Genomic DNA, 27977 nt, shown 5'->3' with positions numbered 1-27977 from the left:
ACTGGGAAAACATCATTAAGAAGAAAGGGAAATGAGAACCGATGTGTCTAACTGCATTTTCTCCCTGCAGCTCTACAGCTCTGAGTCCCTCTGACTGCAAACTGTCACCATTTACACTTCAGCACACAAAACCAAATTTCTTTCTCACTCACTTATATCCCCTACTGCCTTCACACAGGCATGCCTTGCACATCAATCCTCCCTCCTCCTCCTCCTCCTCCCTCTCTCTCAAGTTAAACTGATATCTCTCAAATTTAACTGATATTTCACTTTGGTAGCACAGGTTTTTATGCAGGAGTTTGTGAATAGTGAACCACCAAATCTGGCTGTTCTGAGGACACTCAGCCAGCACAACTTAATTACTTTAATTTTGATCATTAAGTCTAAATATTGCACTCTTAAAAGTCTATAAATAACAAAGAGTACATCCAGGAAATATTTTGCACTGCATGCCAGATCATACTTTTCAAACCTGATTTTACCTGCTTGCAGTTATTGATGTTAAAAGCTGTAGAAAAAAAGCACTGAAGGTTGGCCTCCTCTGAACCTCTGTGGATATGTAGGCTACACACAGAAAAGTAGGCTACTAATGCTCTGCCAAAGTGAAATATGTTTTTGAAATATGAAGAAAATGTGACTTTTGATACAGAATAATTCGGTCACATTCAAAACATATGGCTGTTGACCTCCTGCAAAGTTAGTGTCTGTTTGTGTAAATGAAAAAGGAGGGCAATATGGAAAGATGACCACGGGGAAAGGGCTTTACTGTCTATAAATGTGTGAGATAGTTGAATCATGCACTCCACAACCTGTTATGCAGAACACATGCATTCACATTTTACGGGATTAGCCCAACTGGTCGTCGTGTAGACAAATCACATGTAGAGATTACAGGCTAAATAAATAATAAATCTTTGACCCTCGATTACAATTGTAGCTCCACTATCACATCTCTAGATGGCAGTGCCGTATCGATAGCGTTCAAGGCTTCACTGGAGACCCCCAGACCAAGCAAAGCACTATGGTACTTGTAGTCAATATGCCAGACGACGTATGTTAGTCTTCAATATGAAGGCAAGACACACAAAACTACATTTCCTCCCACTCGCTCTGATTTGAACCGCGTGCAGGCGTAGCTTCCAACCGATGATCTCAACTTAGTTTCCTCTCTCAGCGTAAAGAAACTTAATCACCGCCACTGTGGAGCAAACTGAGAATGCCAAAATCGTCGTCTGGGTGGAACACTGACGATCTCTGCTGTGCAAATAGGCGAAGGGATCTTGACGCAAAAGTCACAACCATGCAGTTCCAACAAAGCAGGCACTGATTTCTTGTCGTGGAGGATTGTCTGCACTTCTCCTTCTGGGGCTGGGTCCCGTTATCGTTGTGAGTCGGTGGGTCGCGGCGAGCCAAGACATCTATGGAGGACCAGGAATATCCCGAAGCGACGCTGGTGACAGAGGCCGGGCCGCAGTGGCTTCGAGCGGAGATTGAGCGTCTTTCTCGGGAGTTGCGTGAAACGACACATGAAAAGATCCAAGCGGCTGAATATGGGCTGGCGGTGCTGGAGGAGAAACAACAGCTCAAACAACGATTCGATGAGTTGGAGACTGAGTACGAGACGGTCCGACATGAGCTCGACCAGCTGAAGGAGGTAACGTTACTGTTACAGATCTAACCTACGAGCCGCAAGAGACTTTACTTTTAATCGATAGTAGTTAAAAGGAAACGTGAATGCATGTGAATAAAGTAATTCTTCCGCCAAGCAATATAGTTCTTGCAAGCTAAACAAAGTAGGCTACCGGCAAGTAGCGATATAAGTAGCTGTAGGCCTATATTCAGTTAGCGCGTTAATATTTAAATACTTTGTAATACGGTCACAGGTCTATGTTTATCCGGTGTTAATGGATTCGAACGTGTCTCAGCCAATCAGAACGGAGGAGGAGAACTCTCAGAACTATCGGTTTTTATAAAGCATCAAATTTTCCTTCTGGAGTCACGCCTTTTGTTACTTTTGAAGCCATAAATGGATGGCATTCATTATGTTTCCAAGAACAAAAGATCTCAAAGCCACACTGTCCTGAAATCTTGAAATAGCCTATTCGTCAATTGACTCGCGACTGAAAATGTCAAAACAAATTACTAAAAAATGTTCACATGGCACCGGCTCATGTCGTATAGCAGCTGGCTATCTGCATCCAAATTGCGGCACAAATGTCGCATAGTCTCTCGAACCACAATGTTAAACAGCTTGAATTTGTCAAGTGTGGCATAATGATTTCTGGGTTGTGAGCTAATCTGCACTTTCAATATCTTGAAAAACAAAAACATGTCATTCCTTTTGGTCACTTGTCCAGGCCTGCTCCTGGTATGTAACGTTGAGGTTTGGCAGACGTCTGCTGTCGGCCAAATTTCCCTGCCTATGTGGCTCATAATTATGCGAATCATGTAGCAGTCAACATCATCAAGTCCCGTTGAGCATTCTCAGCATGTGATGTAGATTGCTTATATCAACTAGACCTCTGCCCTTCTGTCTTCATAAATTGGTTTCTTGAAGATGGATGTTTTGGATCTGTCTTAACCTTAACTATCCCGCCCCCTAGCCCAGTGAGCAACATTCTTAGATGAGTAGACTACAGAAAATAGAGACTGATAGTGTGCAGTTAAATGCCTAATACCGTGCATACAGGTGACTGACAGACAGACCCAGCCCAGGTGATCAGGATCTGTCAAGAAGAAGCAGCTGGATGTGTGTCTCTTGGTCTGCGGTGTATGTTCAAGCTGTTCAAAACACTGATCTCACACAGAAGCTGTCCAGGTAGACATCTCTGTCAATAAGGCCATGCTTATCCATGCCATGCGTGTCTGACCGCCAAACTCATAGTGATTGAGTTCAGCTTTCAGTTCATGAATTACATGTCCATTCAAAATAAAGAACTAATTTTGCCTCCACCGGGTTCTTTGCGGCTGGTTCAATGACTTATTCTCAGTTGTATGTTAATGATGAGTTTGGTCAACTGTGTGTTATTCATGGAACAAATCGCAATCCATTCTCTAATTGACTCATTGTTGTACCCAGTTGTTCCTCTCTGACTAATACTCTGGATATCTCATGATTCTGACTAGTAGGTCTTTTCCCTCTTCAGTGGAGTATGTCAGTAGGGCTGCTGGAGAAAAAGGAAACATCAAACTAGGTTACTACATCACATCTGACCACTTCTTGCTATACATATTAATTGGTTTGAATACAAAATGCTGACAAAGAGAGAAGTCAAGCTGGCTGCTGTTAGGAAGGAGCGCCCCGGCTCTGTGGTTGGTTTTCAAGACTGTCTTGGACAGGAGACTAAGACTGGTATTACATCACCAGTTTGGCTGAATGTCCCAGTGCAGACTGGGTGGCTGTTCTGTGGGCCTGGGAGTCATCTGGCTGTGGGAAACTGACATCAATCTATTCACCCTATTTAACCTGTCAATGTGTTGACCTGACTGTCTGGTGATACTGTTAATCTTAGACACTTTGTTTTGTATTCAAGATTCCATTGGTGGTCGACATCACTGGGTTAGTAATAAATAGGGGACTCTGTTGTACCTACCTCTCTCTGATAAGGAACAAGATTCTGTTTGAATTGCATTTGAATTTGTCATGCTCATATTGAACCGTTTGAACTCAAAAAATGAATTTATTGAATAAATTAATTAAAAAATGGATTTTGTTTTGGTTCCTGAGTGTTGGAACTGGAAGGAAGCCACCTCCTGTCAACTCACAGTTTGTCATAAGCATGTCAAAATCATGCAGTTCAAATGCATTTTCTGCTGGCTCTAATCTCTTTCCATACTCTGCCAGAGTGTGGTATGAACATCATGAAATGACACCACCAAAATGTACTAGCAGGACAGCACAGCACTTACATGGGAGTAAAGGCTCTTCTTGAACAGCATGAAGAACATGACTGACAACCAGTCACATATGTAAACCAATGAATGACAAGCCCTGGTATTTTTAAATACATTTTATGGAAATAAGGGGGGCTCTGGGTCAGGACACAACGTTGTGATACTGTAGTGCTCCCTTCTCTGTGGCCAATGATTGTTCTGGCTGTAGTTGTGGTTCCGTGTCTGTATTTAAGAGCAAGTTCACTATGATTATAATAACTTGTGGATCTAAGATGATAAGATGTTTGTTCTGATGTTTGTTCTTTCTTCCTGTCCCCAGGCCTTTGGACAAGCGTACTCGACCCACAGGAAGGTGGCGGCAGATGGGGAAAGCAGGGAAGAGTCACTGATCCTGGAGTCTGCCAGTAAGGAGGCCCTCTACCAGCAGAAGGTCCTCGAGCTGCAGAATGAGCTCCGACAGGCCAAAGCCTCCCTCACCAGCACACAAGCTGAGAACGACCGCTTGGCCTCCATTGCCCTGGAGATGAGAGAGGTAATCCTTGGAATTTGTAAAACAAGGCTATAAGTATTTACGGATATTGAACACAGGGTTAAAATATCAGTTTCTTGCCCATTTGAGTACAGTTTGATGACAATTCTGCCAGTCTTGTTTCAAGCACACTGGCCCTGATTTATGAAGAGAGCATGTCTAATCTTGAAATTAATCTAATACTCGTACTGTCAGTATTTATCAATCAGAGCTGGATCTTACTGGGGAGATTATTCTTGTCTCTAGTTCTAATGTATGTACAGTCATTGTAGGCAGTTCCCTGCATGTTATAGACACACAAACCCACAATTTAAGTCTACTGGACATTCCTACATTTCATACAAATAATGCCCAACTGAAATGCTGACAAATGTTGGTGTGTTTTGGTACTCCCAAGAATGTGCCTTTCATGTTGTCATGCTGTTGAAGCAAGCATGTTGAAGCTTTAAGAAGGTTTCATAAATTAAACACACATTTCTTATCAGTGCCAAATGACTTGAAGTCATTGTGTGTATTTGAATGGTTCATTGTACACCTCTGTCTAAGAATTATTTTTAGAGTAATCTACTGTGTCAGTTACAATCAAAATGGGAAGAAAGATAAAATTAGTAAAGAGAATGGAAGATAAGATGGAGACCAATGTTTTACCACTAGTTGTCAGAGAGTTGGGAGAGAGTTGGTGTGTATGTCTGTAGTGGGGGATGGTCAGTTAGCAGGTTTGCCCGGCAGGAAAGATGATGTAATGGTCCACTGTGAGTGACACAAAGGATGTCCTCCACCAGGACTGTCTGCAGTCTGGATTGGTTAAGTGGACCATGTTCTTCTTCCCTCATTACAGTTTCCTGCCAAGGTCTTGCCTCTGTGGTACGCGGAACATGCTGACATGCTGTTTTTCATTTTACTCACCGTGACAGTGGAATTAGCAAGGATCTAGTTTGCCCTGCCTTGTGATGTTGTCCTTGAAATCAATAAAAGATGTATGAGTTTGTTTGGAATTTAGTCTCACACAGCCTGCCATGATATATTTTTTTCTCTCCTTTCCCTCTCCTCCTGTCCCGATGTGTGTAGAGTTCAGAGCTGGCGGAGCTGCAGCGCAGTCAGCTGCGTGATGACATCAGAGAGTACAAAGTGCGGGAGACTCGTCTGCTGCAGGACTACAGTGAGCTGGAGGAGGAGAACATCTCCCTTCAGAAACAAGTCTCTGTGCTGAGACAGAGCCAGGTAAGATGAAGCCGACTAACAAGACACAATAGTAGACACTACCGTTGTTTCATAATATGAGAGGAATAGCTTGATTTAGGTAGTTGCAGTTGTGACAGCGGCCCAGTTGTGACATGCTCACACCTAATTGTGTGCTGAGGCATCTTTTCTTTGCCCCAACTCCAGAGCTTTCCGAAGGGCATGAGTCACTTAAGCAGTCTCTCCTTACTACTAAAACCTATCCAAACACTTTCTATGCACCCTGAAATGGGGGCAAATCATGTTCAGATAATGGTGTAATTCTTTTAACTGTTCATACCTAATATGTATGATAATACTCTCATATTATTGCTTACACTCTAACGTATGTAACCTTCATTGTTATTGTGTCATTTCACATCCAATGTAATACAGCAACAAGGCCAAACATTAAAAATCTGTAGCTGTCCAAACACTTCTGGAGCTCACTGTGATTTAAAGCACGGGCAATCAGCAAATTGGCTTTTTTATAAATTGATTTGGACTCTTTCATTTTATTTTCTTTGTTTCACTTTCAACCTTTACTAAAATAAAAAAAATATATTATTCAGGGTGTGTCTGAAATTGTATGGCCTCAGAGATTTTATTTTCAGGCCACTGGAGAACACTTTTGCGAGCTTTGTGGCACTAGGGCTTAATAGAGGAACTACAATGGGCACCACTCAATTTAGAAAAATAATTCTTGTCCTTCTGTGCAGGTGGAATTTGAGGGTCTAAAGCATGAGATCCGTTGTCTGGAGGAGGACTCCCAGTGCCTACGCAGCCAGCTGGAGGAAGCCATGCGTCTGAGGGAGATCGCCGAGCGACAGCTGACCGAGGCTTTAGAGACTATTAAAACGGAGCGTGAGCAGAAGGCCTTGCTGCGCAAGGAGCTGTCCCACTATATGACCATTGGAGATTCTTTTTACCACAGCTCCCTTAACATCTCCATCGACAACTTAAAACTCCAGGAGGATCCCTCCACGATCACCGAGCCTGACAACGATGATCTAATCCGCGGCTTCGAGAATGGCTTGGTGAAGACAGCGGAGGGTGATGAAGACAACAGAACCTCGGTGAACAGGAAAGGGGAGCTCCTCAAGCCTGCTCCTAGCCTGGTGGATGACCTGCTGAGTGAGCTCAACATCTCTGAGATCCAGAAACTTAAACAGCAGCTTGTACAGGTATGAGCTTCACGAGATGCCCTCTGACCATTCAACACCATCACTTGTTGAATTGCCATAATGTATTATTAAGGTAAACACTACTTATTGAACAGCCTCACTAAAGTAGCACAGTCAGGACTGATAAACGTATTTACAATATGGCTGCCTGATCCTATCCTTTCAACTCATTCACTCAAAATGGGATTCCTTTTCAACCAGAATTTACAGTGTGATATATACATGCATCAAATTAGATGGGCGACTTAGTTATGTGCTACAAGAATAAACAGTAAGATTTATCTGCCCTGTAGTCGTTTTTACCCACCCCAAAGGCGCATGAGCAGATTATTGACTTTCCTTGAAAGAGAATCACATGTTTTCAAATGACTGACTTGAAGGTTTCTAACTGACATTGCTATATTAATTTAATTATCAATATTGAATGTTAAAAAAAAATGTTTGACTTTGTATCCTTCATACAGACATAAAAAAACAGTGTAATTGACAGCATGGTCATTCTTTCTGCCTGTTACTTTCTCAAAATGCACCTACCATCTGTCAAACTATTTGACTGACAAAGATGAGGGAGGGCTGAAGTGGCATGCACAGAAGCTGTTCAATGTTTTTCTGAAAAATCAGTGCAGAACCAATATTTATGGAGAAGAAATAAAACAGTTACATTTCAGATAGTATATCTGTAAAGCATCAACATCTGCATTTATCCTCCCTAAAGTATATACAGTATAGTACATAGTATATCTTGTGCAAAGGGATAGAGCAACAAACAATCCCATGCAAAAGAGACTGTCAGGTAGGCTTCAGTGCAGTGAACTCAAAGTGCAATCAAATATACACTTATGTTATAGCCTTATCAACGATCACTTTTGTCTCTGAGCTGCCAGTAGTCCAACTTTCTATTTATTAAGCCATAATGGCCAAAGCTAATAAGAATGATCAAACAATGCTTATGTATTCTCTATTCTATATATATAGCCAAGCAAATGCTGTTGCTGATCTTGGTCATGGTCAAGTGGTGTAAATTTGTTTAACTGACTGAAAATCTCTCTGTTTCTGTGTTAGGTGGAGCGAGAGAAGGTGGCCCTGATCAACTCTCTGCAGGAGTCCCAGAAGCAGCTGGACCAGGCCCATGGGACTCTGTCAGAGCAGAAGGAGGCTGTCAGCAGGCTAACTGAGAACCTCAGTGCAATGAGGAAACTTCAGGCCAGCAAGGAGCGCCAGTCTGCCCTCGACAGTGAGAAAGAGAGGGACAGCCGCGATGACGGAGACGGAGACTACTACGAGCTGGACATCAACGGACCTGAGATCCTGCAGTGTAAATATACTGTGGCCATGTCTGAAGCTGGTGAGCTGAGGCAGGAGCTGAAGACGCTGAGGGCGGAGTACCAGGAGTGTCGGACCCAGTATGAAGAGGAGCGAGCGCGACTGGAGAGTGACGTCCAGGAGTTGAGTGCAAGGTTGGCGTCCCTAGAGAAGAGCAGCCGAGCAGACAAAGAGGAGATGGCCCGGCTGGAGAAGGAGCTCCGTCTGGTCAGCGAGACTGCAGGAGAATCACTAGGCAGTCTTAATGTGGCCCAGGATGAACTAGTGGCTTTCAGTGAAGAGCTGGCCAATCTCTACAACCATGTGTGTATGTGCAACAATGAGACCCCTAACCGCGTCATGCTTGACTATTACAAGCAGGGCAGGGCGAGTGTAAGAGGGTGGCAAGAAGGGAAGGAGCATCACTCATCTCCTGTGCTTCTCACTAATGGGCTGATCACTGAGACCGAACCCGGAAAGACAGAGGCTAGCGATGCCGCTCCAGCTCCAGTTCGAGCCCGAGAACACCGTCCAGAGCCCATGAACATCTATAACCTGGTGGCCATCATCCGGGACCAGATCCGCCACCTGCAGCAGGCAGTGGACCGCACCACAGAGCTGTCACGCCAGCGGCTAGCCAGTCTGGAGCTAGGCACAGTGGCAGACAAGGACAAGGAGGCTTGCATGGAAGAGATCCTCAAACTGAAGTCCCTGCTCAGCACCAAGAGGGAGCAGATCGCCACTCTCAGAACTGTCCTAAAGGCCAACAAACAGGTCAAACGAGTGCAAGGAGAGTGTGTGTGGGTGTATGTGCAGTGGATGCATTTTCTCAGAGAGGAAGAAAGCTTGTTTTAGTTCTCAAATAGACAGATACAGGGGGAGAGGGATAATTGACAGCACCGAAATATAACCACTTTGAGTTCAGAGTTTTTGTAAGTGTAAGGCACTGATAATCATGTAACCCTGTGTTCCCTCCAGACTGCTGAGGTGGCTCTGGCCAACCTGAAGAGTAAATATGACAATGAGAAGGCCATGGTGACTGAGACAATGATGAAGCTCCGCAATGAGCTCAAAGCCCTGAAAGAGGACGCTGCCACGTTCTCCTCACTTCGAGCCATGTTTGCTACAAGGTATATTCCATTCTTGACAAACATTAAAAAAAAAGAATACTGAACCATTATAATGTATTTTTATTTTAGTGTGCTAATTCCATTATCCCCTCTTCAGCATCCTTTCCTGGTAATGATAGAGAAACTCAGATTGTGTCTTAATTGCTAAAGCATAGGTCTGCACGAAAGATTTCCTGTGCATTTGAGAGACACAGAGGATTGTGGGAGTTGTCTGATGTAATACTAGAGCGAGTCAGAGACTGCTGGCAGGGTCCTCATTCTCACATCTGGAAAATGCAGGCTGGGGAATTGAGAAAACATGTGACAGCAGCAATACAAGGCATTTTGCACCACCTGCTGGAAATAGTATATATCTTTTGTTTAATCAGTTTGACTCTACCTTTCCCTCTCTCTTGCTCTCTGTCTCCCCCTCTCTCCTCTCTTTCTCTCAGGTGCGATGAGTATGTGACCCAGCTGGATGACATGCAGAGGCAGCTGGCTGCTGCTGAAGATGAGAAGAAGACCCTGAACTCTCTGCTGCGTATGGCCATCCAGCAGAAGCTGGCCTTGACCCAACGGCTGGAGGATCTGGAGTTTGACCATGAGCAGGCGCGCCGCACCAGCAGTGCAGGGGCAGGAGGCAAGGGCAAAATGAAGGGAAAAGGAGCCTCTGCCAACCATCATGTAAGTCGGAGACAAACCTGCAGAGCCATCCCTGAGCCCCAAAGCATCAGGGGAGGCCCTGAGTTCTACTGCAGTGAGAAGTACAACACTTCCTGTGACCTGTGAAGACTTCTGCATCATTTTTGCAACATTTGCATCCCTTCAACTCAGGCTTTGCATACGTTTATCTTTTCTAACACCAAGCTCTCTGGGTTTTTGCTGTAGCCATATTTCCTTTAACATGGTAACTGGCATGCTAGTATTGCTTGTATACTGTAAACACTATTTGTTGATGTTCATGATCCTAGACTGGTTTTGGCTGAACCTGTCCTGCCTTTTGCGCTGCTATAAGTCAGTTCTGTACAGAGTCTAATCTCTCCATAAGCAGACAAATATGACTCTCCAGAAAAGGTTAATAAAGTAATCTGATAGGCATTCTATAGCTGGATGCTAGGTGAAATGCAGTTCAAAGGATAATTGTTTTTTCATGGTAAAATAAATATCCATATTTAGTTAGCATAAGTAAGGCACAAATCTCCCAAACATGAGGGGTAAGTCCTGTTTTTTCCATGTGATATTCAGATGGTTCTTTGGCCTGAGAACCAGGGAAACCGGACTGCATGACTTTCTCTGGCATCTGCCCACAAAACTATCGGCTTTCTCTAACATGAATTTATACATCCATGTGTCTGAGTCCATAATATTCCCTTTCATTTTCTCACACCTGTCAGAAACAGCTTGTGCTTTGTTTAATTATCATCCCCAGAGTTATAGGGGGGGAAAAAAGTAGTGGCAAAATTCTGAATGTCATTTGGGGATCAAGATGAAGACAAAAGTCAAAACTACTGTCTCCATTAATTTCTTGTAATTTCCATGAAATGTATTTTTTTTTTTCTTGAAAAGACTGTTGTTTCTTCTTGTTATACTCCATATTGTAACCCTCCATTATATCCCTGATCACTCATAACAACTGAAACCTGCATGCTACCATAACATACCCGAGTCCTCTGCTTCCTGCAGCCATCTTCACTGTGCACTAACTCTCCTAACCCTGTGGTGCTTCTCCCCATCTTCATTTCACTAATACATTGTTAAGTGAAATTTGATCAATTCTCTGAGAATTTAATGTGATCTTTCTGTTTTATCTCTCCATTTGCAGTAAATTGCGCAAGACAAGTGTCCTTATGGAGGTCCCTCAGAGTGTCTGACAGTTGCCAGTCCCCTGTGCTGCTGGTTTCTTCACTATCCCATCATGATTTTAAAACCTGTAATTGATAATACAGAGATATACCCACAGTTATTTGCTGAAGGCCTTGTTTCAGAGAGCAAAGACTCAGTAACTTCTGAAATTCCCTAAGGTTCACAGTGTGACTGCAGAAAGTATGACTCATGGCGCTGGCTACCCACTGTAAATTCAGTCTTCTGACCACATGCACCACTATGATTATTGAATCAGAAGAAGAATCAGATGAGCGTTTTGTATGATTACTCTGTCATTGCCTGTGTTACCCTGACTGAGCACTTTGTGTTTTACTCCTTTGCTTTTAGGTGATGCCTCTTTGTTTCTTCTTTGTCATGTTAATTTCAACTATTATGCAATGTTTTTATGTAATGTGCATGTTTAGCTGCCAGAACCATAACAATATTTCCATGTAATACAACCTATATTTATTCATATTTATTTCATAAAGATCAGTAGCAGGGTTAAAGGAAATTTATTATGATCCATTTATGCGGTCAGTAAGCAACAGAACCAGAGAAGATTACAGGATCCCTGTGAGAAAGCTGTGGCAATTACTTTTTGAAATCAGAATTTCCAACCCACTGTTGACTGATATGAGTTGCCTTTTCTGCCTTTTTAATTTACCTTTTGGCCTTAGATTTAGGAGTGCCTTTATGGCTGTCCATAGAAAGAAGCAAGTTTTTTGATAGCCATGTCTCCTATGTGGAATATTTTTTTCTTAGCTAATGAAAACAATAACAGGAATGGCGATCGTTTTCATTATATGATCCTGCAAGTATGCAGCTACAAATTAGTACAAAAGATTTTGTACAATTAGTCTCCTCGATATGAACATTGTTTGCTGAGTTGTTAGAAAGGTTCTGACATGTTTGCTTTGACTAAGGAAGAGTATTAATGCAAAACTTATTTAAATACAAGATTTCTAAGGTCAGATGTTAATAGTATTCATAAGATTTATTCATGAAGGAGAGTTTTTAATGTAATTGTTTTAATACTTTATGTAAAACTTTTGCGTCCTAAAATGCATTTTCTGCAAACAGAGGGCCTGCAGTGCCATTTTCTATGTGTTTTTGTTCATACAAGTGCAATTTACAGGGCAAAAAACAAAACGTGTTAATGCTATGTAAAAATATTTTACACATTGTTGCTCACATTCTTGATCCTAATTGAGTTTTATATGTTTTTACTGTAACTTTAATTGTATTTATTTGACAGAGTGCCAAACTGGTAAAAATCCAGACAACAGCATTTAATCATCCTTGATGTTTCAAGTGAGTTTGTGTGGAGATGGCTGGTCACACGTTCAACAAGCCAATACCTGTGGTAAAACACTAGTAGGGTCATGCTTCACTATACTGTCTCTGCTTAAAGTCATGCCTTGTGAAGAAATAAATTTAACTTTGACAATTCTGAGTTTTCCTTTGTTTTTTGTATTTATTTATTTTTATAAAAACTTCAATTTCCATTCCACCATGACATTTGGTATGGGCGTTATGCCAGTAATCGGAAGAGTGAATGAATCCCTAGAATCGGATTATATAGTTGCATAAATAAAATGTTTAAACCAGAGAATGCATGGTAAACACACAGCTCTAAGGAAACAGAATTGTATTCCATGAAATTCCACTTCTAAGAGAGGTTGTGTTGACTCGCTAAACATTATGAATCAAACATTATGAATCAAATAAAAGACAGTTAAATCATATACATTCAATCATAATGTAGGCCTATGTATTACGATTACATGTTATGTATCAAATACCACCTGAAAGGAACCTTTAAAATGTTATGATATTCAGTATTGATAATGACACTACTTAAGTAATACAACACTAGATAATAACACTAATTAAATTCAACGTCCTGCAATTCCAATTCTGTTTCCTGTAGGTTTTTTCAAATTCCAATTCCTCAGTTGAATTGGAATTGATGAGTTTATTCATGAATGGCCCCAACCCTGGTTTGAACGTCAGTAAAGTTATTCAGAAATCCATATTCTCGAGTCATTGTTGTTTATGAGCCGCTCCCAGACTTTGTTTCTCCTCAGTTTTGGTTGTATATAGGCTACAATGAAATAAAACCTCTTGGGTATGACCCATGCCCCCCCATGGCCTGTCCTCAACAATACTAGCTTTGCCCTCCATTTCCGCTGAGAAGGAACGCTAGTGATGACGTCAGGGGAGTGGCCAAACAAAGGACAGAAGGGACTCTACAATGGGAGGTTTGTGCTTTTCTTACAGCTAAATACAGTTTGTTTTACCATGTCGTTGGCGTGTTCTCTCCCCTTAACAGAGGTATAGAGGCGTTCCCACTTACTGAAATATTGAACAGTAGCTACTACAAGTCTAACTTATCCAATGTAAACGTCTCCTTCCAAGTCCAGAGGTTTCAGTGTCTAAAGTTCCCTAGCCACACCTCTTCGATAGTGTTAAAGAAGCCCTTGCATTTTCTTCTGTTATTTACGTTGAAAGTTGAAATGCGCGCAACCAAACTCTCTTTTTTTTGCAATTGCAACTCATTCACGGACCCTCGCCTCATTACAATCCATTAATAGCAGTTACCAGAAAAGGCGGACAGTGTCAAATTTCCGTTCAACATACATAATTAGTGGCAACATACTGACGTTCCCTGCCAGTAACACAAACAGTAATGGTAGCCTGTTATCAAAAGCTTGCTGATCATACACATATCATAAGCCATTTTGTCTGGAACTTCTCCCTGTTAACTTCGACAGACAGTTTCCATGACCAGCTGATCGAGGACAGCCGGTTCCTCAAAGATGACCGAAGACTGGACACAGAGCTGGTGGACAAACTCATCCTGCAGCTCAACAGGATCTACCCGCAGATCCTCACGGACAAGGAGGCCACCAGAGTAAGTCTGATCCTTTATAAACAAAGTTTTATTTATTTATTTATTTATTTATTTATTTATTTATTACTTCACTGTCTTGGCTGCATCTACAGTAAGTACCAGTAGTTTCTGCAAAAAGCGCTTGATTGATAGGTCTACTACTTCCAGGACATGAATCTAGTGTGATGTTCAAAAATTACTCTCCACCAACGAAAGGTTTGTTAGGTGTAAGAAGGCAATATTGAATACGTGAAGACACAACCCTTCGATACACAGGGCTATGACAATTTCTAAAATAACATGCAGCAAAAAAAATGGGGTCTTTGTCTTTTTACTGGTGATGGTTTGTTCTGACCTGAGCAGTAGCGTAGCTTAATGGGAGAGAGACAATCCTTCAACCAGAGTATGTGGATTCAAGTGTCAGAATGAGCATCTCTGTAGCTGACCTCTGACCTTCCCAGGGGCGGGGCAAGCGAAAGGAGAATTTCCCTTTTTTTTGGGGATCAATAAAATATATTATCATTGTCATCCAGTTCCGAGACTTGGACGTGCCCACCTGTGTTCGGCTGGGCGAGCTCCTGACACACCTGCAGGGGAAAGGCGAGGAAGCGTGCAGGGAGTTTTACCGGGCGCTGCACTTGCATGTAGAAGAGGTGTACTACAGCTTGCCCACGCGCCTCCGCCTCAGAGGTTAGTCCCCATAGATTTCTCTGTATCATGTGTGATGTCAGTGAGAATACAATGCCTACAAGAATGTGAATTATACATAGTTCTGTGTTGTGCCCTCCAGTATATAGTAATTTTTGTTACATGCCATAAATAAAAAGTTAACCTATCCTGCCTGCAGATTCCGCAGATCCACTCGGATATCCAGGTGTCTACCAACAGAGATATGTTCTGAATGACAGAGGTAAGACATTAGAAGATAAATTAGATATCTATTGTTGGAAAAAACTGAGACATAATCCTACAATATGATTGCTTGCTGCTATAAAAGGGAAAATTGTGACTGAATATTGTTGAAGTCATTAGGCAACAAGCAATCTTAAATAGTACCATTTTTGAGAATGGAATAGAATGAGTTATTGTGTGATGTCCATTAGGTAACAATATTCTTTTAAAACTAATAGCCAGTGTCTTGTAATGAAACATTTATGCTCTAACAGGTCATAAGTGTCTGGTAATTACTGAGCATTGACATACAGAACAGAGAATTAAGGACAGTTTGATTATTCTGCACTCGCCTTTTTCCAGGTCCTGCCTTCTTTCTGAGCTGTTTCAGTATTGCAGTGGGAATGGCTTTATTGTATTATTACAGTGGTAAGTATCTTTCCATTTAATTATTTTTTTATTTTTTACCTAAGTTGACACATCAGTATGAAAATCAGCATTATACTACAGTTATATCAACTAACATGCATGCATGGTGATAAAAGTTTTATTCCACTTCATGCTGTGTATTCACTGTGACTAAGAAGCTGTGTCTGTTGTGTAGAAGCCAAAGTGTCGGGAGGCAGCCGGGCGCTCGGCGTGGCTGCTCTGGGTTTGGGCAGAAAAGCTCGAGAGGTTCTCATATGGTACACTGAAGAAAGCCTCATGAAATAGTGGGTACCTCCCTCGCCTCCTCTACTCCAGCAGGACTATTCTCATGAATGCTACTTGTACCAAACTACCGCACACTATATCTTTTCAGAAGTTGAATACTAATTTTGTACATAATTGTATATATTATTTTGTTTCGCCTATCTGAAAGGAAAAAGACAAGGCAGTGTCATTTGGCACTGTTCTCTTATTTTCTCATGTTTATTAGATCTAAAGATGTTGAAGGGACAATTACACCTAAGGCAAATATAAAAAAAACCCCACATGGGTTAAACAGCGTGTTTTCACCACAGTCTTGACTGCATTAGTGACACGATGAGACAAATTAAGTACTCTGCCATATTGACATTTCATATCTGCAAAAGCACTGGCCTTTGCAGCCATACACTAATTTTCCTCTAATGCACAAAAGGAAGAAAAAACAAACATCTGATGTGCTGCATGTACTGGGCTTACAACTTTTGGTAGTGACCACTAGGCCAACCTTATTTTTCTAACTTGTTTAGGGTTAGGTCCAGACCAGACTCCATGTATTTTTATAGAGATCACTGTAAGATTTCTTTGGGTGCTGAAGCTTTATGCTTTCATGTCTGCTCAAGTATCACTAATGCCAAGTTCACTGAAACGGGGCTCAAGCAGCTGTCCAAAATTAAATTAGTCAGGTCAGAAACAACACATTGTTACTTTAATCCCAGAAAGGGCTGTCAATGAAAGAAAAGGGACACAAATGGTCACACAAAGTCGTTGGTAGAACGTGACCGCCCTCTCCTGGCCAATAAGAGAAGCGTCCCCCTTTACCACCAAAGGTCGGTTTGCCCTTTTTGTTGATTTCATAACACGCTCCCGTAATTTCAGCTGTTTACATTTGGCCAAAAAGTAAGAGTTCTGTCATGTGAACAGGCAGAAATAAAACTGGTAATGCTGTAGACACCGTGGGGTTTGGAGCCGCATGATTGGTCCAACCCATAGACCCGTGTGAGGTCTACGACTAGTGTAGTGCATTGTGGGTAAAGTTTGTTGAAAACGAAATATAAAAACATCAAATAAACGATAACGTTAAACGGACATAACACGATATGGAATTAAATACGTCGTAGAGGTGTTTTGAAAATGTAAAAGTCACAATCCGTGATTATAAAAGTGGAACCGTAGGTGAACGCGACTTGCGTAGTTCGGTGTTTATATACCGGCATCCGTCCATTGAAAAGCTGTGTTGTATGAAAGGAGAGAAGGTTAGCACTCCCCTTGACAAGGATGGAATAGGCCCCTGTGGCCTTCAACACATATACGGTTAAGGCATTGCCACCTACTTCGTGGCATCTCTAACCAAATTTTTTTGTTACACAACAATATGAGGAATATCTGTCTCCAGATCGCATTTTCACTGCTTTTGAGTCGTTTTGAAGTGCTATTCCGGAGGCTACCAGGCAGATGAAAAGTAGTTAATTTTTTCTAGTTGGCCTGCAGCATTTAGCCAACTCCTCTCTGATCACAGACCTCAGTCTCACTTATGCTGCTATTAACAAAAGCATGATATGAATTGGTAAATGAAATAATAAAACAATAAATCCTTCTGAGTGGGCAGATGAGGAGCCCTGGTCAAATGCTTAGTCCATGTTAAAAAAAAAAAAAAAAAATCTATGCACTAATCACAGATATCTATGATTTTGTTTAAGGTTTAGACTAAAATTTTATACTTCAAGTAGGACACCAAGACACTTTTCAAATCCATACTGTGTAGGCCTACGATATTGGCTTTTTAAAAAAACATCTCATACAAATGAAAAGGTGGAAAAGGAAAAAAAAAAAGAAAACCAGCTTTTCCAGAAATCGAGGCACAATTGTATGGGGAGGACTGTGTCTGAGTCAAAATAGCCACTGCTGTTAAAACCAACAGGTGTTCACAGGCTGCCTTCAACTTACATTGATTGCTCAGTAAGAGACATAAATTATATGCAACAAGTAAGTTTGGTCGAGCTAGCATGCATAGCAGCCATATTTTCGTGATACAAAATAATAAAAATCCATTAAAATCCTTTTTTTTTTTGTCTGGGATCTACACAAAGGACTCAGTTCTAAAGTAAAGGGAAAATCTTTGGAATTTACGTGAAAGTAAAGAAATTCAAATTAATGAAATATTTAGTGTGTAAAAGTAGACATCCCCATGTTTTAGCTCCATTTGGGTTACATTGCATTACTGGCAAATACTACATTTTGTATCCTTTATTTAATCATTAATGGATCTAATCTGTAGATCAGGGTGTTGAACAATATTTTTATATCAATGTTCTCTAACTGTGCCTTTTTGCCAACTAACGTATTAGTACATTAGTAGGCTACTGCCTACATTTCAAATATAAAGTCTGCCAGTGGTGCAGCTTAATCCCAATGAAGTAAGGGGCTGGATACTTTTATGGAAATGTATTTTTTTTAACATGAGAATAAAGTTCATTTTATAGATCTCAGACAAAAAAAATCTAAATAATTGCAAGTTTTAAGTGTAATGTTGGCCTATAATAAAGGGAGTAGTAACCTAGTAAGTAAAGGGAGAGGGAGATTTTGAGCTTTGTTACAGAAATATATTGTATTTTCTCCATGGTATTGAAGGTATTCTTCAGGATTTGTGAAAAGCCTTTTTCTTCAGCCTTTTTCTTGAAAAGATTTATGTAACTTGCATGGCTTCATTGTTTTTCCTGCCACTGTACTTAATTATTAAGTTTGCTTTATCATTCTGGAAGGAAATATTGGAATGTGATAGTTGTTATCTGATGTCTGTGGGTTGATACATACAGTATACAATGAGTTCAAGTGCTAGCGAGACAGTTTGAATGTCATGTTCTGTGTGCTTTCTGTCTTGTATAATGTCATACAATGTCATAATGCCTTAGATTCACAAGTGCCATCATTTGTATGACTACACGACTTTTGTCTATGTACAATAAAAAACTTTATGCATGGGCAAGACAATAAAAACATTTTGTCACAATTTTTATAATTTTATTTACAAATTTCATGTCAAAATAGCAGTAGTCATTGATACAAGATGAAATAGTAACGGTTGAGCAAAATTTGGTCCTTTAAAAATGTGGAAACAATGCTTAAAAGTTAAAAAGTACACAATAGGCTTAGGTCCGCACAGTGTATTACAGGCATGTAACACTATATACATATAGAATCAATTTAAACATTACATACTACGCCTTGCATAGAAAATAAAAACACAGCATACAAGGTCAACTTCATCAATGGCTTGAGGTTTGAAAAGTGTAAACAGTACAGCTGTTACTGACCAATAGAGAATTGCATTGCTCCTAGAATAAAGTAGTTTTGCCATGTAACAAAGCTCATGTGTGACAGTGGGCAAAGATGGTTCGAGATTCAATCCTTAAAACTATCATGACAGTAACAATGTAAGTCACTAGCCAAGGCCTGTGTGGAGAAAACTACATCTACATGAGTAGTGAATTCAGATGGTGCTTTGGGATTAAGCTGTGGTGATAAAATCAATTTCAAACTGCAGCAGGAATAGGAGTTGAGTGTTTTTTTCAGGAAACACTCACCATGATGGTGACTGATATACAGTATATTGCTCCTGATATGTAGATTATACAAGTAAAGGCAATAAATTAATTGCATCAGTAATCTGAGCACAGTAATGCTCTCATAAGAGGTAATAAATGCCACATGAAATAAAGATGTCCATATCTGGTTAGAGAAGTAGGGAACCCCTCTAAAATACAAACGTCAAAGGATTGGTTCGGCACAGAAGAAGTGGATCTGTTCATTTTTTACACAGCAGAGAATATCATAGCTTGATACTCAGGGAAAGTTGGATCTCTGAAGTTTCCTAGCCCCAAATCAGTACTCTGCTAGACGTTTTACATTCTGACCTTTTTGAAAAAGGTCAGAATGTAAAATGTCTAGAAGTTACCTAGTCTGCGGGGCCGAGTCATCACAGAATAACAACTGAACCTACATGCTTTTTGAGATATTTAGTCTAGTGAATGAATATGCTGTCCATATACAAAAATATCATGGTGTCCACCTTTAATAAGTTGATCAGCAGGCATGGAGAGTCGTGAGGGAGAGGGGTCAAGCACTTGCAATGGGCCGCTGGACACCAAAGGCTGTGATGAAGACATTCACAACAACTATGATGAAGACAAGCGCTGTGGCGACGTTCTCCATAATGTTCAGCTTGTAGTGGAAGTTCTCATCGTTTAAGTTCCACTTCACTTTGGAAAAAGAGAAATGGAAAAAAGTTGAGTTTAGCTTAGTCACAGGAATATCCTCAGGTCACAACAACTGAGCCAGAAGGGGGCAGTACAACAGAGCTTCCAACAGGAGCATTTCTTTCATTTCTAGTAACTCTACTCATTCCTGAGTCCTGTGATATAACTAAACAGCATTTGACAGGCAATGCCCTCAGGTGAATGATTATCTTGGTCATTCATTAGGACATCACATGCCTCACCGGTCTGGGGAGGGAACATATGGGGAACGGTTGTGTATGGAGGCGAGTTTTGCATTTTTCACACGCTATCTAGTGCTGGCACTCCTCCTACGACATAATGCATTCTCCCTCTGGGCTTTATAGAGCGTGCTTTTAAATTGGAAACAGCTGGAAGCAGAGACAATCGACAAACATTTCTACGTTCTGTGGCTCTCGTGCTCTAAACTCTCTCACACAATAGCATTCTCTGTCAGGAAAAGATAAGGATGCTGTCGGGTGGGGGAGGAGCGAGGACTCCGCTCTTTAACTTTGTACTGCCGAGGCCCATTACATCCAATTTATCAATCCATACATTATTCATTAATTTATGCGGAGACATTTTGGGAGTGTGGTCCGTAAGTGAATGGACACTGGGATAGGTATGTAAGATATTGTTGGGAGTTGGGACAACTTATTACACAGAGACTTGTGGGGCGCTTATGGTATCTAACAAGTAACAAGTTTCCAACTCAAGTCGAACTTTTTGTACAGTGTAGCAGAAAACACTAATATTACGTTTTTGTGCAGTGGTGGGCCAAAACAATACATTTTGTATTGTTGAGTATTTCCATTACTGTTCTAGTGTGTCTTTTTATTTAAACATGTGAAAGCTAACAAGTCAATAAAAAAGGTCACCAGCTAGAAACTAGGACATGAACTCAGCACCACACTTACCAATGAAGATGAGTAGAATGCCCACCATGATTTGTAGGATGAGGGAGATGCTTATGAGAACGATGAGAGGCACATAGAAGGTGAAGTCTGATCCTTGCTCCATCACAGCCTTCAGCTGGGAGGCGTTGGCCATCAGCAGAGCCACATCTAGCATGCTTTCTGCTGCGCTCTTCTTATTGGCATAATGGTTCATGTTCAGAGGTCCCTGTTGCCTGTTCCAGCGGCCCCGCAGCGGAAACTGAACACAAACACTGACATCAGTACAACAGACAGGATGACACAGCAAAGGTGATTGACCATGTGCTTCGTAATCCATTTTCTTAAAAATGTCAAAAAGTCATTTTATGACTTTCTGTATCATTTTCAAGTATCTTCAGATGTATATACTGTATTTCATTTGTCACAACTAAACTTCAATCAATTATTAACATGGACACACCATCACAGAATATCCAGATCTAGGCAGTGCTTTGATTTACTAACTAAACTTTGTATTCTGTTGATTTTTTTCAAAATTATGTTAATATATCTCCAATACAATCCAAAGGGGCCATGGGAAACTCAAACAGTCAAACCCAAAACATGTCCTTTTCACCAAAATAATGCTCACACTACAATTGGACCTGCATACGTTTTCTGATTGTCCATGGTCTGAAAGGGGAAGTGTGGAAGTGTGTGACAGCAATGACAAAAAGTGTTCAAATGTTAACTCACAACTGTAGTCAGAGTGTTACTGTGTTGAAAGAGCGTGTTTTAATCACTTCCCTGGTTTGACTGTTGGAATTTCCCTTGGCCCACTGGATTGTATTAGAGAGCAGCACTCCCTGCAAGGGGACGTGCAGCTCTACAGTGAAGTAATCCATGACATTTTGATCCAATTGTACAATCACAGTATCGATATTGCCCATGTGAGGGATTTATGGAAGTGAAAATGTTTAGTGGCTAAACCCAAAGAGGAACAAGATAGTATCAAGTGTCAAAGAACAGAGGTCAAAAAACATTTCCCAAACAACTTTCCTGCTGACCGGGACATACATCCGAAACACAAGGATGTGAGAGGAGCCTCCACCCACACCCTGTTTAACAGAGTGGAAAATATGAGAGAAGATGCAGATGAACATGTTATTAAGAACACTGACAAACTACAGCCTATTAGGTAATGCTTTATTTTTTGGGTCCGCAAATTCTTAATAATTGCCTAGAAAGCAGTTGATATGTAACTGTTAACTTCTTAGGACGTTTCCTGGAAAGAACCATGACATTATGTTCTAATTATAGGGAAAACTCAGTCTGTGGTTAGTTTGTGGTTAGCTCAGTTGGTGGAGTTGGTAAGTACCTGCCTGGTAATTTCTTTCAGAGTTTCCATGAAAGAACCATGAAATTATGACATAATGAGATCACACAAAAAAATGCCTCTAGTTTCCCAATAAATAGTTTATAATTTTGCAGTTCGTTCCACAAAAATATTTTAGAAATTAACAGGTTCTTATCAACTCCACCAAACTGACCTCTTCTTTATTACATAATCTGCTGCAGTTCATCTGTTTCATCATCTGCTGCAAACTTCCTAAGAACTTAACAATTACGTACAACTCCTTTCCAGGAAATGATTAGGTAATTGTGGACCCAGAAAATAAAGTGTTTTTTGCTATGTTTGTCCTACATAATTTTGTTCACCGTTGATTGTGTTTAGTTAGACCTAGCTAGACACATTCTCTGTAAAGTCCTCTGAGACATGCTTGTGACAAAGGGCTATATAAATAAACTTGACTTGACGTGTTACCACCTATAACATACAAAAGTAAAAGGTACTTCATGTACTTATAGAAATAAACAAGTTAGATACTGAAGTATAATATTATTTTTTCATAAAACAAAATAAGAACTATTCTCCTATTTATATCTGTTGCTTCTTAGTAGATTGCACTGACAACATCACAATCCTAAAATGTAGTGGTGTGGAAAGGCAAAGAAAGCAGGGATCTCACGTGCCACTAATGACTCTCACTTGTTTAATTGAACCAAATAATCTACCCAAGAAGAGCTCATGTTAAACTCTTCCTTATTCCTTCCTTCTTCTAAAGTTGCAAACATGACATAAGGGTGTGCTGAAGGGTTCATTTAAAAACACACCAAATGTTACCAAGACCCCTCTCTCCCTTTGCATGGCTTTAGTAGAGGACTCAGAGTTTCATCTGGGTGGAGCATAGTCTAGCTGTCCAACAATGACACCCTTGTGCCCAGGTTGGCATCATCATCGCTGAGGTTCAACTCTGCATGCCTTTTTCTCCACCTCTGAAAACCTGCCAGGCCACAGAGGAAAACGATGCTCCTGTGGTAGACCGACAGATGAATGTCTGGATCACATCTGGCTGGATGTTGTCTATATCCACTCTCATTTCTTGAAGCTATTTCTCCTTTTATTTGATTTAAGTGAAGACTTTCTTTTTCTTGTTGCCATTGGTTGCCTTAGCTAATTTTTCTATTAATTATGTTGCCAACTCTGTGTACTTTAGGTGTGTGCTTGATCCACTGACAGTGCTGCCACATGAATGAAGCTTTATAATTTAAGGTCCTGATTATGTGGTGTTATTAGTAGTATTATTGTCTCTATAACTGACAAAGAATGGACTTAAGGTTTTTGTTTTACAATATGCATTATGTACCCACACACTGTACTATGAGTTGGCACACAACACCTTCATATGAAGCTTATTAGTAGATAAAACAAATTACTGATAATGATTGTCAGTGAAATGACATTTTCACTCTAACTGCTGCAATTTATAGGTGATCAGTTGATCATGTTGGTTCATATAGGTTTGTTCAAATTGTTCTCCTGCAGTTGGGTGGCACATGAGGATCAGCAGCGAGTGCAGTGCACTGACCCTGCAAACACAAGCCACAGCTTTAAAATAAACGATGAGTAGGAACAATAAACATGGACCTCAGTGGAGAACAATCATGAGCAGGTCTTCACTGCATTCTCTTGGTCCCATGGTAACCAAAACAAACCAAAATATTTCTAAAACCAGCAGGGTTGTCTGGAAAATGTGTTAAATATAGGGCCTAGTGGTACCAGGTTGTTATTTTATACATAATTATACTATTAAAACGTAGATGGATATAATTACGTAGACATATTTTAAATATATTTTTTACATTTTCAGTCAATTCACAGAAATCAAACCTCATAATATCTGAGATCAGATGGTGATTAGAATTAGTAGTAGTAGTAATAGTAGTGGTAATAATGCAGCATATAAAGGGCAATACGACCATTTCTGACACATGCAGGTCCTATAATTCTTGCCTTGATAGGGGTTAATACCATATATGTTTTTTCATTAGACATTTGGTATGGATATAATCCTGATTAACTATGCTTTGCATATTAACTCTTAACAAGAGAAAAATTGTGCACAATCTGCATGTAAAAAAGATATCCTTTGGGGAATTTTATATAGAACGGAACTGGTTCTCTGTGGAGATGTAAACAGAGTTTAGATCGGTTTCCTTGATTCGTGGAGAGGTTGTTTACTTAGCAAGGGGCATTTGCCGGATGAATAACACTGGCTTTAACTCCATCAGGCAAGGGAAGTTTAATAGGCTACTCCCTTCCAATTTCACTTGAGAAGCTGTTGTGATGTAAAATATATGACAAAACAAAAGTTGACCTAGGTAGGTATCCTCAATATTTGTTTCTCCTATAATTAAAAACTAGGTTGTCTGCGCTGTAAATGATCTCTTCCCCATTCACAGCTTTGATCAAATGAAAACTAAAGCGATGTGAGACAGTGTGTGTGTGTGTGTGTGTGTGTGTGGGTATGACTTAAGTCACTTTCAGGGACACAAACCAGAGTTAAGACCAGTTGATTGGGGGCGGCTTGTGCAATTGGGGACAAAAGCCGTGTCCCCAATTGGTAAAAAGCTGATTTTTGGGTCAGTGGTTAAGGTTAGGGTTTGGCTAAGGTTAGGGTTAGGGTTAGGTTTAGGCAAGTAGTGGTTATGGTTATGGTTAGGGTAAGTCTCCAGGAAATGAATGTAAGTCTATGTAAATACCCCAAAAGTGACATAAGTAAGACTGTGTGTGTGTGTGTGTGTGTGTGTGTGAGTGTGTGTGTGTGTGCATCTTTACAGCAGTACTTATGACAACGCTTGCAACACCATTATAATGCTTATTAGCCTTGTGTGTGCCGTCATAAATAGGATCATAGACAATTTCCTAAAAGACCAATAGATGACCTATTATCAGGGGGTAGCAGGCTCTTTTCCCACAGTGCCAATACACCCTGTAAATCCACCACTATTAGCTTTGCAGGCAAAGGGATTTCTCATTGAAAACGGGAGGCGGTTTAGCACAACAGGTGAAGTTTTGACCCAGTTGATAATATCAATTCGGCCAATCCATATTCGTGGTTTAGGCCATTCGCCGAGTTGTTAGACTCATATCTGACCACTGCATTCCTTCACAAAGCCATGGTTGTACGTTGCACATGGTCTTACGTCCTGTCTGTCATTATGTGCAGTAACCGGACCCTCTGAAACCCGCTATGTAGATAGCAGCAGAGGGACAGAGGCAAACTAGCACAGCACAAACCAAGTTACTCTGTAACTTAATGAAACATTCAAATGGCCTTGAAATGTAGGGTAGGCAATGTTTCTGTGGTAGAAAATAAGGGGCTTACAATCCAAAGCTCAGCTGTATCCGCTATTACATCTAATGAATTCAGCTGACTCAATAGGCTAAAGCTACTGATCACACTTGTTCGATTGCGGTCTTCTGCCCGGCACCATCAAAGAGAAGAAGGATGCCTGGTAGAGAGATGGATCAATAGCTGATAGCCATCGATTTCTTGCGTAACCAACTAATTTGCAACACTTTGGTATAATTCCATGGGAATTCGCCTTGAGTTAAGCCTGACCAGGATGTCGGTGGTTTTGCTATCAAGATAGCCTACTAGAAGGGACAGGGGCTATGCTCCCCTTTGTAACGGACTGGATGCTGTCTTACCTCTGTCTCACCGTTTCTGTCAGCATCACCGTTCATTTCCAAGTTTTCAGACGCCATCTTCGTTTGTTATATTAATTAAGGCGCGGTAGGTCCAAGTAAGTAGGCCGAGTATTGTGTGGGCCACAAGAAAGTCGTTGGTCCGGCACCAAGGCTGCTTTGACGAGAAGAGAGAAGAGAGACTGACTACCGCGCCTGACACACGGGGGCGTTTGTCCTCAGGCTGCTGTGGACAAAAGAAAAACATGAACAAACTTCTAATGATGACACAGTTTAGGGGTTTTTTCCAAACCCTCCAGATAACAGAGACATAAATTCTCCTTTAGGTGAAGCAAGCATGACTTTTTTTTTTTTACTGCAGACTCACTGACTCTTTGCCTTTCATAGACTGATTACTGCCATCCTGCGTATGCGTGCGGTATCGCATCCTTGACACGCAACCCTTCGGAAAAAGAAAACCTCATAAAAGATTTAGTATCACGGCAAAATTAAATATTATGATGATACCACATGAGATAAAAAAAAAAAAAAAAAACACATTGAGTACAATTACGTCACTAAACTGAGTACCACAAGTACACTTAAAGTCCATAAAGGAATATTATTGGGGCTTAAAAATAAAATCAGATTAAACTTTAATTCCCGTGGGAAAATCAGGTTGTTGCAGCAGGAAAAGTAATAGGATTCAGAAAAAATGTCAAGCAATCGAATAACATAAAGAAATGATAATATGAAGCAATAAATAGACAATAGAAGAATAGTAAACCATTGTGAGGCTATATAATATAAAAGTACAGATGTTATAGCAGTCACGATTGCTTACTCAAATATGAAACACTATATTCTCTTTTCATTCTGTCATATCCTCTCAACAGCAGTGCAATAAATCGGAAAAGGGCATCACGCCCCAAAACTGTTCAGGGGCTTAAACTGCTTCTATTAGATATTTTCTGGGGAATATTTGATAGAATTATGAATTTCAACCCTAACATCAATAGGTCAAATAAACAATCCTTACTCTACCACAGAAAACCGAAAAGTGGGATTGAAGATGTATGTTGTTTTTTTTTCAAAACAGATTAGCAGAGGACTCATTTATTAGGAAGAAACTTTCAAGGTTCCCAATTACATTGCCATATAAAACAAATGCACCACGACACCAGAAGATTTATTTTTGACTTGAATCCAGAAAAAGAGATCTTGTATGTTGGTAACTGTATAAAAGGGTGGAAAAAAATAACAAAAAGCTTGTTTTCTTCCACAAATCATACCCTTTGAGATTGTATGACTTTGTAACCAAAACTGAGAAATAGCAGATTAATCACTGAAAGGTCTTATCCATTGTGTCCAAGTTTTTGACTTACAATAGCCGTGAAATGAGAGCAATGAATAAGAGCACCAGCCATCATTTACATTGTTTTACATTGTAAAAAAGGCTTGACCCCACCCACCCACTGATGCCATTCCTTTCCACTTGCCACTAGTGATGTGCTGGGTTTGTCCCTCAAGGTTGACCCTATAAAATGCAAAATTGAACCTTTAGGGTGCTCTTTGTTGAAATGTTGGAAAATACAATAATATGCCTAATCCTCATCTGTGGCATTAAGTGAAAATTGTAGCACACTTCAGCTGACTGTACTGTATGTCTCTTTAGCACAGGGAAATTTAAATGAGAATAGACTAAAACAGGCGAGAGAATTATAAGAGTCGCCTCACCTCCACAGTTCTACTGGTCTTTATATTTGCCTCAATTATAAGTTGGCTTGTGCTAAATAGTGGAAGCTTATTCTTTCAAAAACAAATACTTGCATATTGGAGGTGACTGATAGTCTCAAAGTTGCAAAACAGTACAACTGTTGGTTTGTGTTGGTGCTGTGTTTGGGAAATATGAAAACCTCAAAAACCTAATACCTCTAAATCATAGTAATTAGTTACCAAACCTTAGGCCGCTTTCTTTTTTTCCCCAAGGATTATTTTATTGGCATTTTTTGCCTTTATTAGAGAGATGAAAGTGAAAAGAGACAGGAAAGATTAGGAGAGAGGGATGACATGCGACACAGGTCCTGGGTCCAATTCAAACCCAGGATGCCTCATTAGGCCACTTTATATTGAGAACAATGGATTATAACGACTATATTTTGAGATACTCTCATTAACACATTCAAACAAGGCATATTGATATTTCATCAATTTTGGCATCAC

General features: G+C 40.4%; 3 protein-coding genes and 1 non-coding gene across 7 annotated transcripts; 3 read left to right on the top strand and 1 right to left on the bottom strand.

The window, feature by feature from the left end:
* Positions 1 to 1216: 1216 nt before the first annotated feature.
* On the top strand, positions 1217 to 12541 carry bicd2 (bicaudal D homolog 2 (Drosophila)). Of its 2 annotated transcripts, XM_071532101.1 has the most exons (9): positions 1217 to 1654; positions 4214 to 4426; positions 5137 to 5139; positions 5492 to 5644; positions 6361 to 6825; positions 7888 to 8901; positions 9106 to 9257; positions 9689 to 9920; positions 11059 to 12541. In XM_071532101.1, the coding sequence occupies exons 1-9, from the start codon at positions 1421 to 1423 to the stop codon at positions 11059 to 11061; spliced, it is 2469 nt and encodes an 822-aa protein (XP_071388202.1). In that variant the 5' UTR covers positions 1217 to 1420; the 3' UTR covers positions 11062 to 12541. The 2 variants fall into 2 exon arrangements, with proteins under 2 accessions (XP_071388202.1, XP_071388201.1); XM_071532100.1 differs by lacking the exons at positions 5137 to 5139; positions 11059 to 12541 and having other exon boundaries at positions 9689 to 11044.
* A 784-nt stretch (positions 12542 to 13325) lies between these two features.
* On the top strand, positions 13326 to 18558 carry card19 (caspase recruitment domain family, member 19). 2 transcript variants are annotated; one of them, XM_071532112.1, is made up of 6 exons: positions 13326 to 13363; positions 13877 to 14016; positions 14529 to 14685; positions 14843 to 14905; positions 15250 to 15315; positions 15494 to 18558. In XM_071532112.1, exons 1-6 carry the CDS (start codon positions 13357 to 13359, stop codon positions 15598 to 15600), a joined length of 540 nt encoding a protein of 179 aa, XP_071388213.1. In that variant the 5' UTR covers positions 13326 to 13356; the 3' UTR covers positions 15601 to 18558. The 2 variants fall into 2 exon arrangements, with proteins under 2 accessions (XP_071388213.1, XP_071388212.1); XM_071532111.1 differs by having other exon boundaries at positions 15491 to 18558.
* On the top strand, positions 16808 to 16935 carry LOC139654901 (U6atac minor spliceosomal RNA). Its single transcript, XR_011696044.1, has one exon. It is a non-coding gene; the product is annotated as a U6atac minor spliceosomal RNA (small nuclear RNA).
* A 56-nt stretch (positions 18559 to 18614) lies between the features above and the next one.
* On the bottom strand, positions 18615 to 26018 carry ninj1 (ninjurin 1). Of its 2 annotated transcripts, none has more exons than XM_071532104.1 (3): positions 25790 to 26018; positions 20765 to 21002; positions 18615 to 19832 (listed from the first exon to the last, which is right to left on the bottom strand). In XM_071532104.1, exons 1-3 carry the CDS (start codon positions 25802 to 25804, stop codon positions 19690 to 19692), a joined length of 396 nt encoding a protein of 131 aa, XP_071388205.1. In that variant the 5' UTR covers positions 25805 to 26018; the 3' UTR covers positions 18615 to 19689. The 2 variants fall into 2 exon arrangements, with proteins under 2 accessions (XP_071388205.1, XP_071388204.1); XM_071532103.1 differs by having other exon boundaries at positions 25779 to 26015.
* Positions 26019 to 27977: the final 1959 nt, after the last annotated feature.

This window comes from Centroberyx affinis, unplaced genomic scaffold (genome assembly GCF_046629955.1).
Source record: "Centroberyx affinis isolate AG114_WGS23_722 - 3 ecotype Tasmania unplaced genomic scaffold, CSIRO-AGI_Caff_v1 ptg002163l_1, whole genome shotgun sequence".
Classification (NCBI taxonomy): Eukaryota; Metazoa; Chordata; class Actinopteri; order Beryciformes; family Berycidae; genus Centroberyx; species Centroberyx affinis.
This window is presented reverse-complemented; position numbering and strand designations above follow the sequence as displayed.

Excerpts from the sequence above, each read along its gene's own strand:
- bicd2 (XM_071532100.1), top strand. The coding sequence starts at position 1,421 with ATGGAGGACCAGGAATATCCCGAAGCGACGCTGGTGACAGAGGCCGGG. Across the intron at positions 6,826-7,887 it reads TTAAACAGCAGCTTGTACAG|GTGGAGCGAGAGAAGGTGGC; the intron begins GTATGAGCTTCA and ends TTTCTGTGTTAG. Across the intron at positions 9,258-9,688 it reads CGAGCCATGTTTGCTACAAG|GTGCGATGAGTATGTGACCC; the intron begins GTATATTCCATT and ends TCTTTCTCTCAG.
- card19 (XM_071532111.1), top strand. Across the intron at positions 14,686-14,842 it reads CACGCGCCTCCGCCTCAGAG|ATTCCGCAGATCCACTCGGA; the intron begins GTTAGTCCCCAT and ends TCCTGCCTGCAG. Across the intron at positions 15,316-15,490 it reads TTTATTGTATTATTACAGTG|AAGCCAAAGTGTCGGGAGGC; the intron begins GTAAGTATCTTT and ends TCTGTTGTGTAG.
- ninj1 (XM_071532103.1), bottom strand. The coding sequence starts at position 25,835 with ATGGCGTCTGAAAACTTGGAAATGAACGGTGATGCTGACAGAAACGGT. Across the intron at positions 21,003-25,778 it reads ACAGAAACGGTGAGACAGAG|TTTCCGCTGCGGGGCCGCTG; the intron begins GTAAGACAGCAT and ends GTTTGTGTTCAG. Across the intron at positions 19,833-20,764 it reads CATTCTACTCATCTTCATTG|TGAAGTGGAACTTAAACGAT; the intron begins GTAAGTGTGGTG and ends CTTTTTCCAAAG.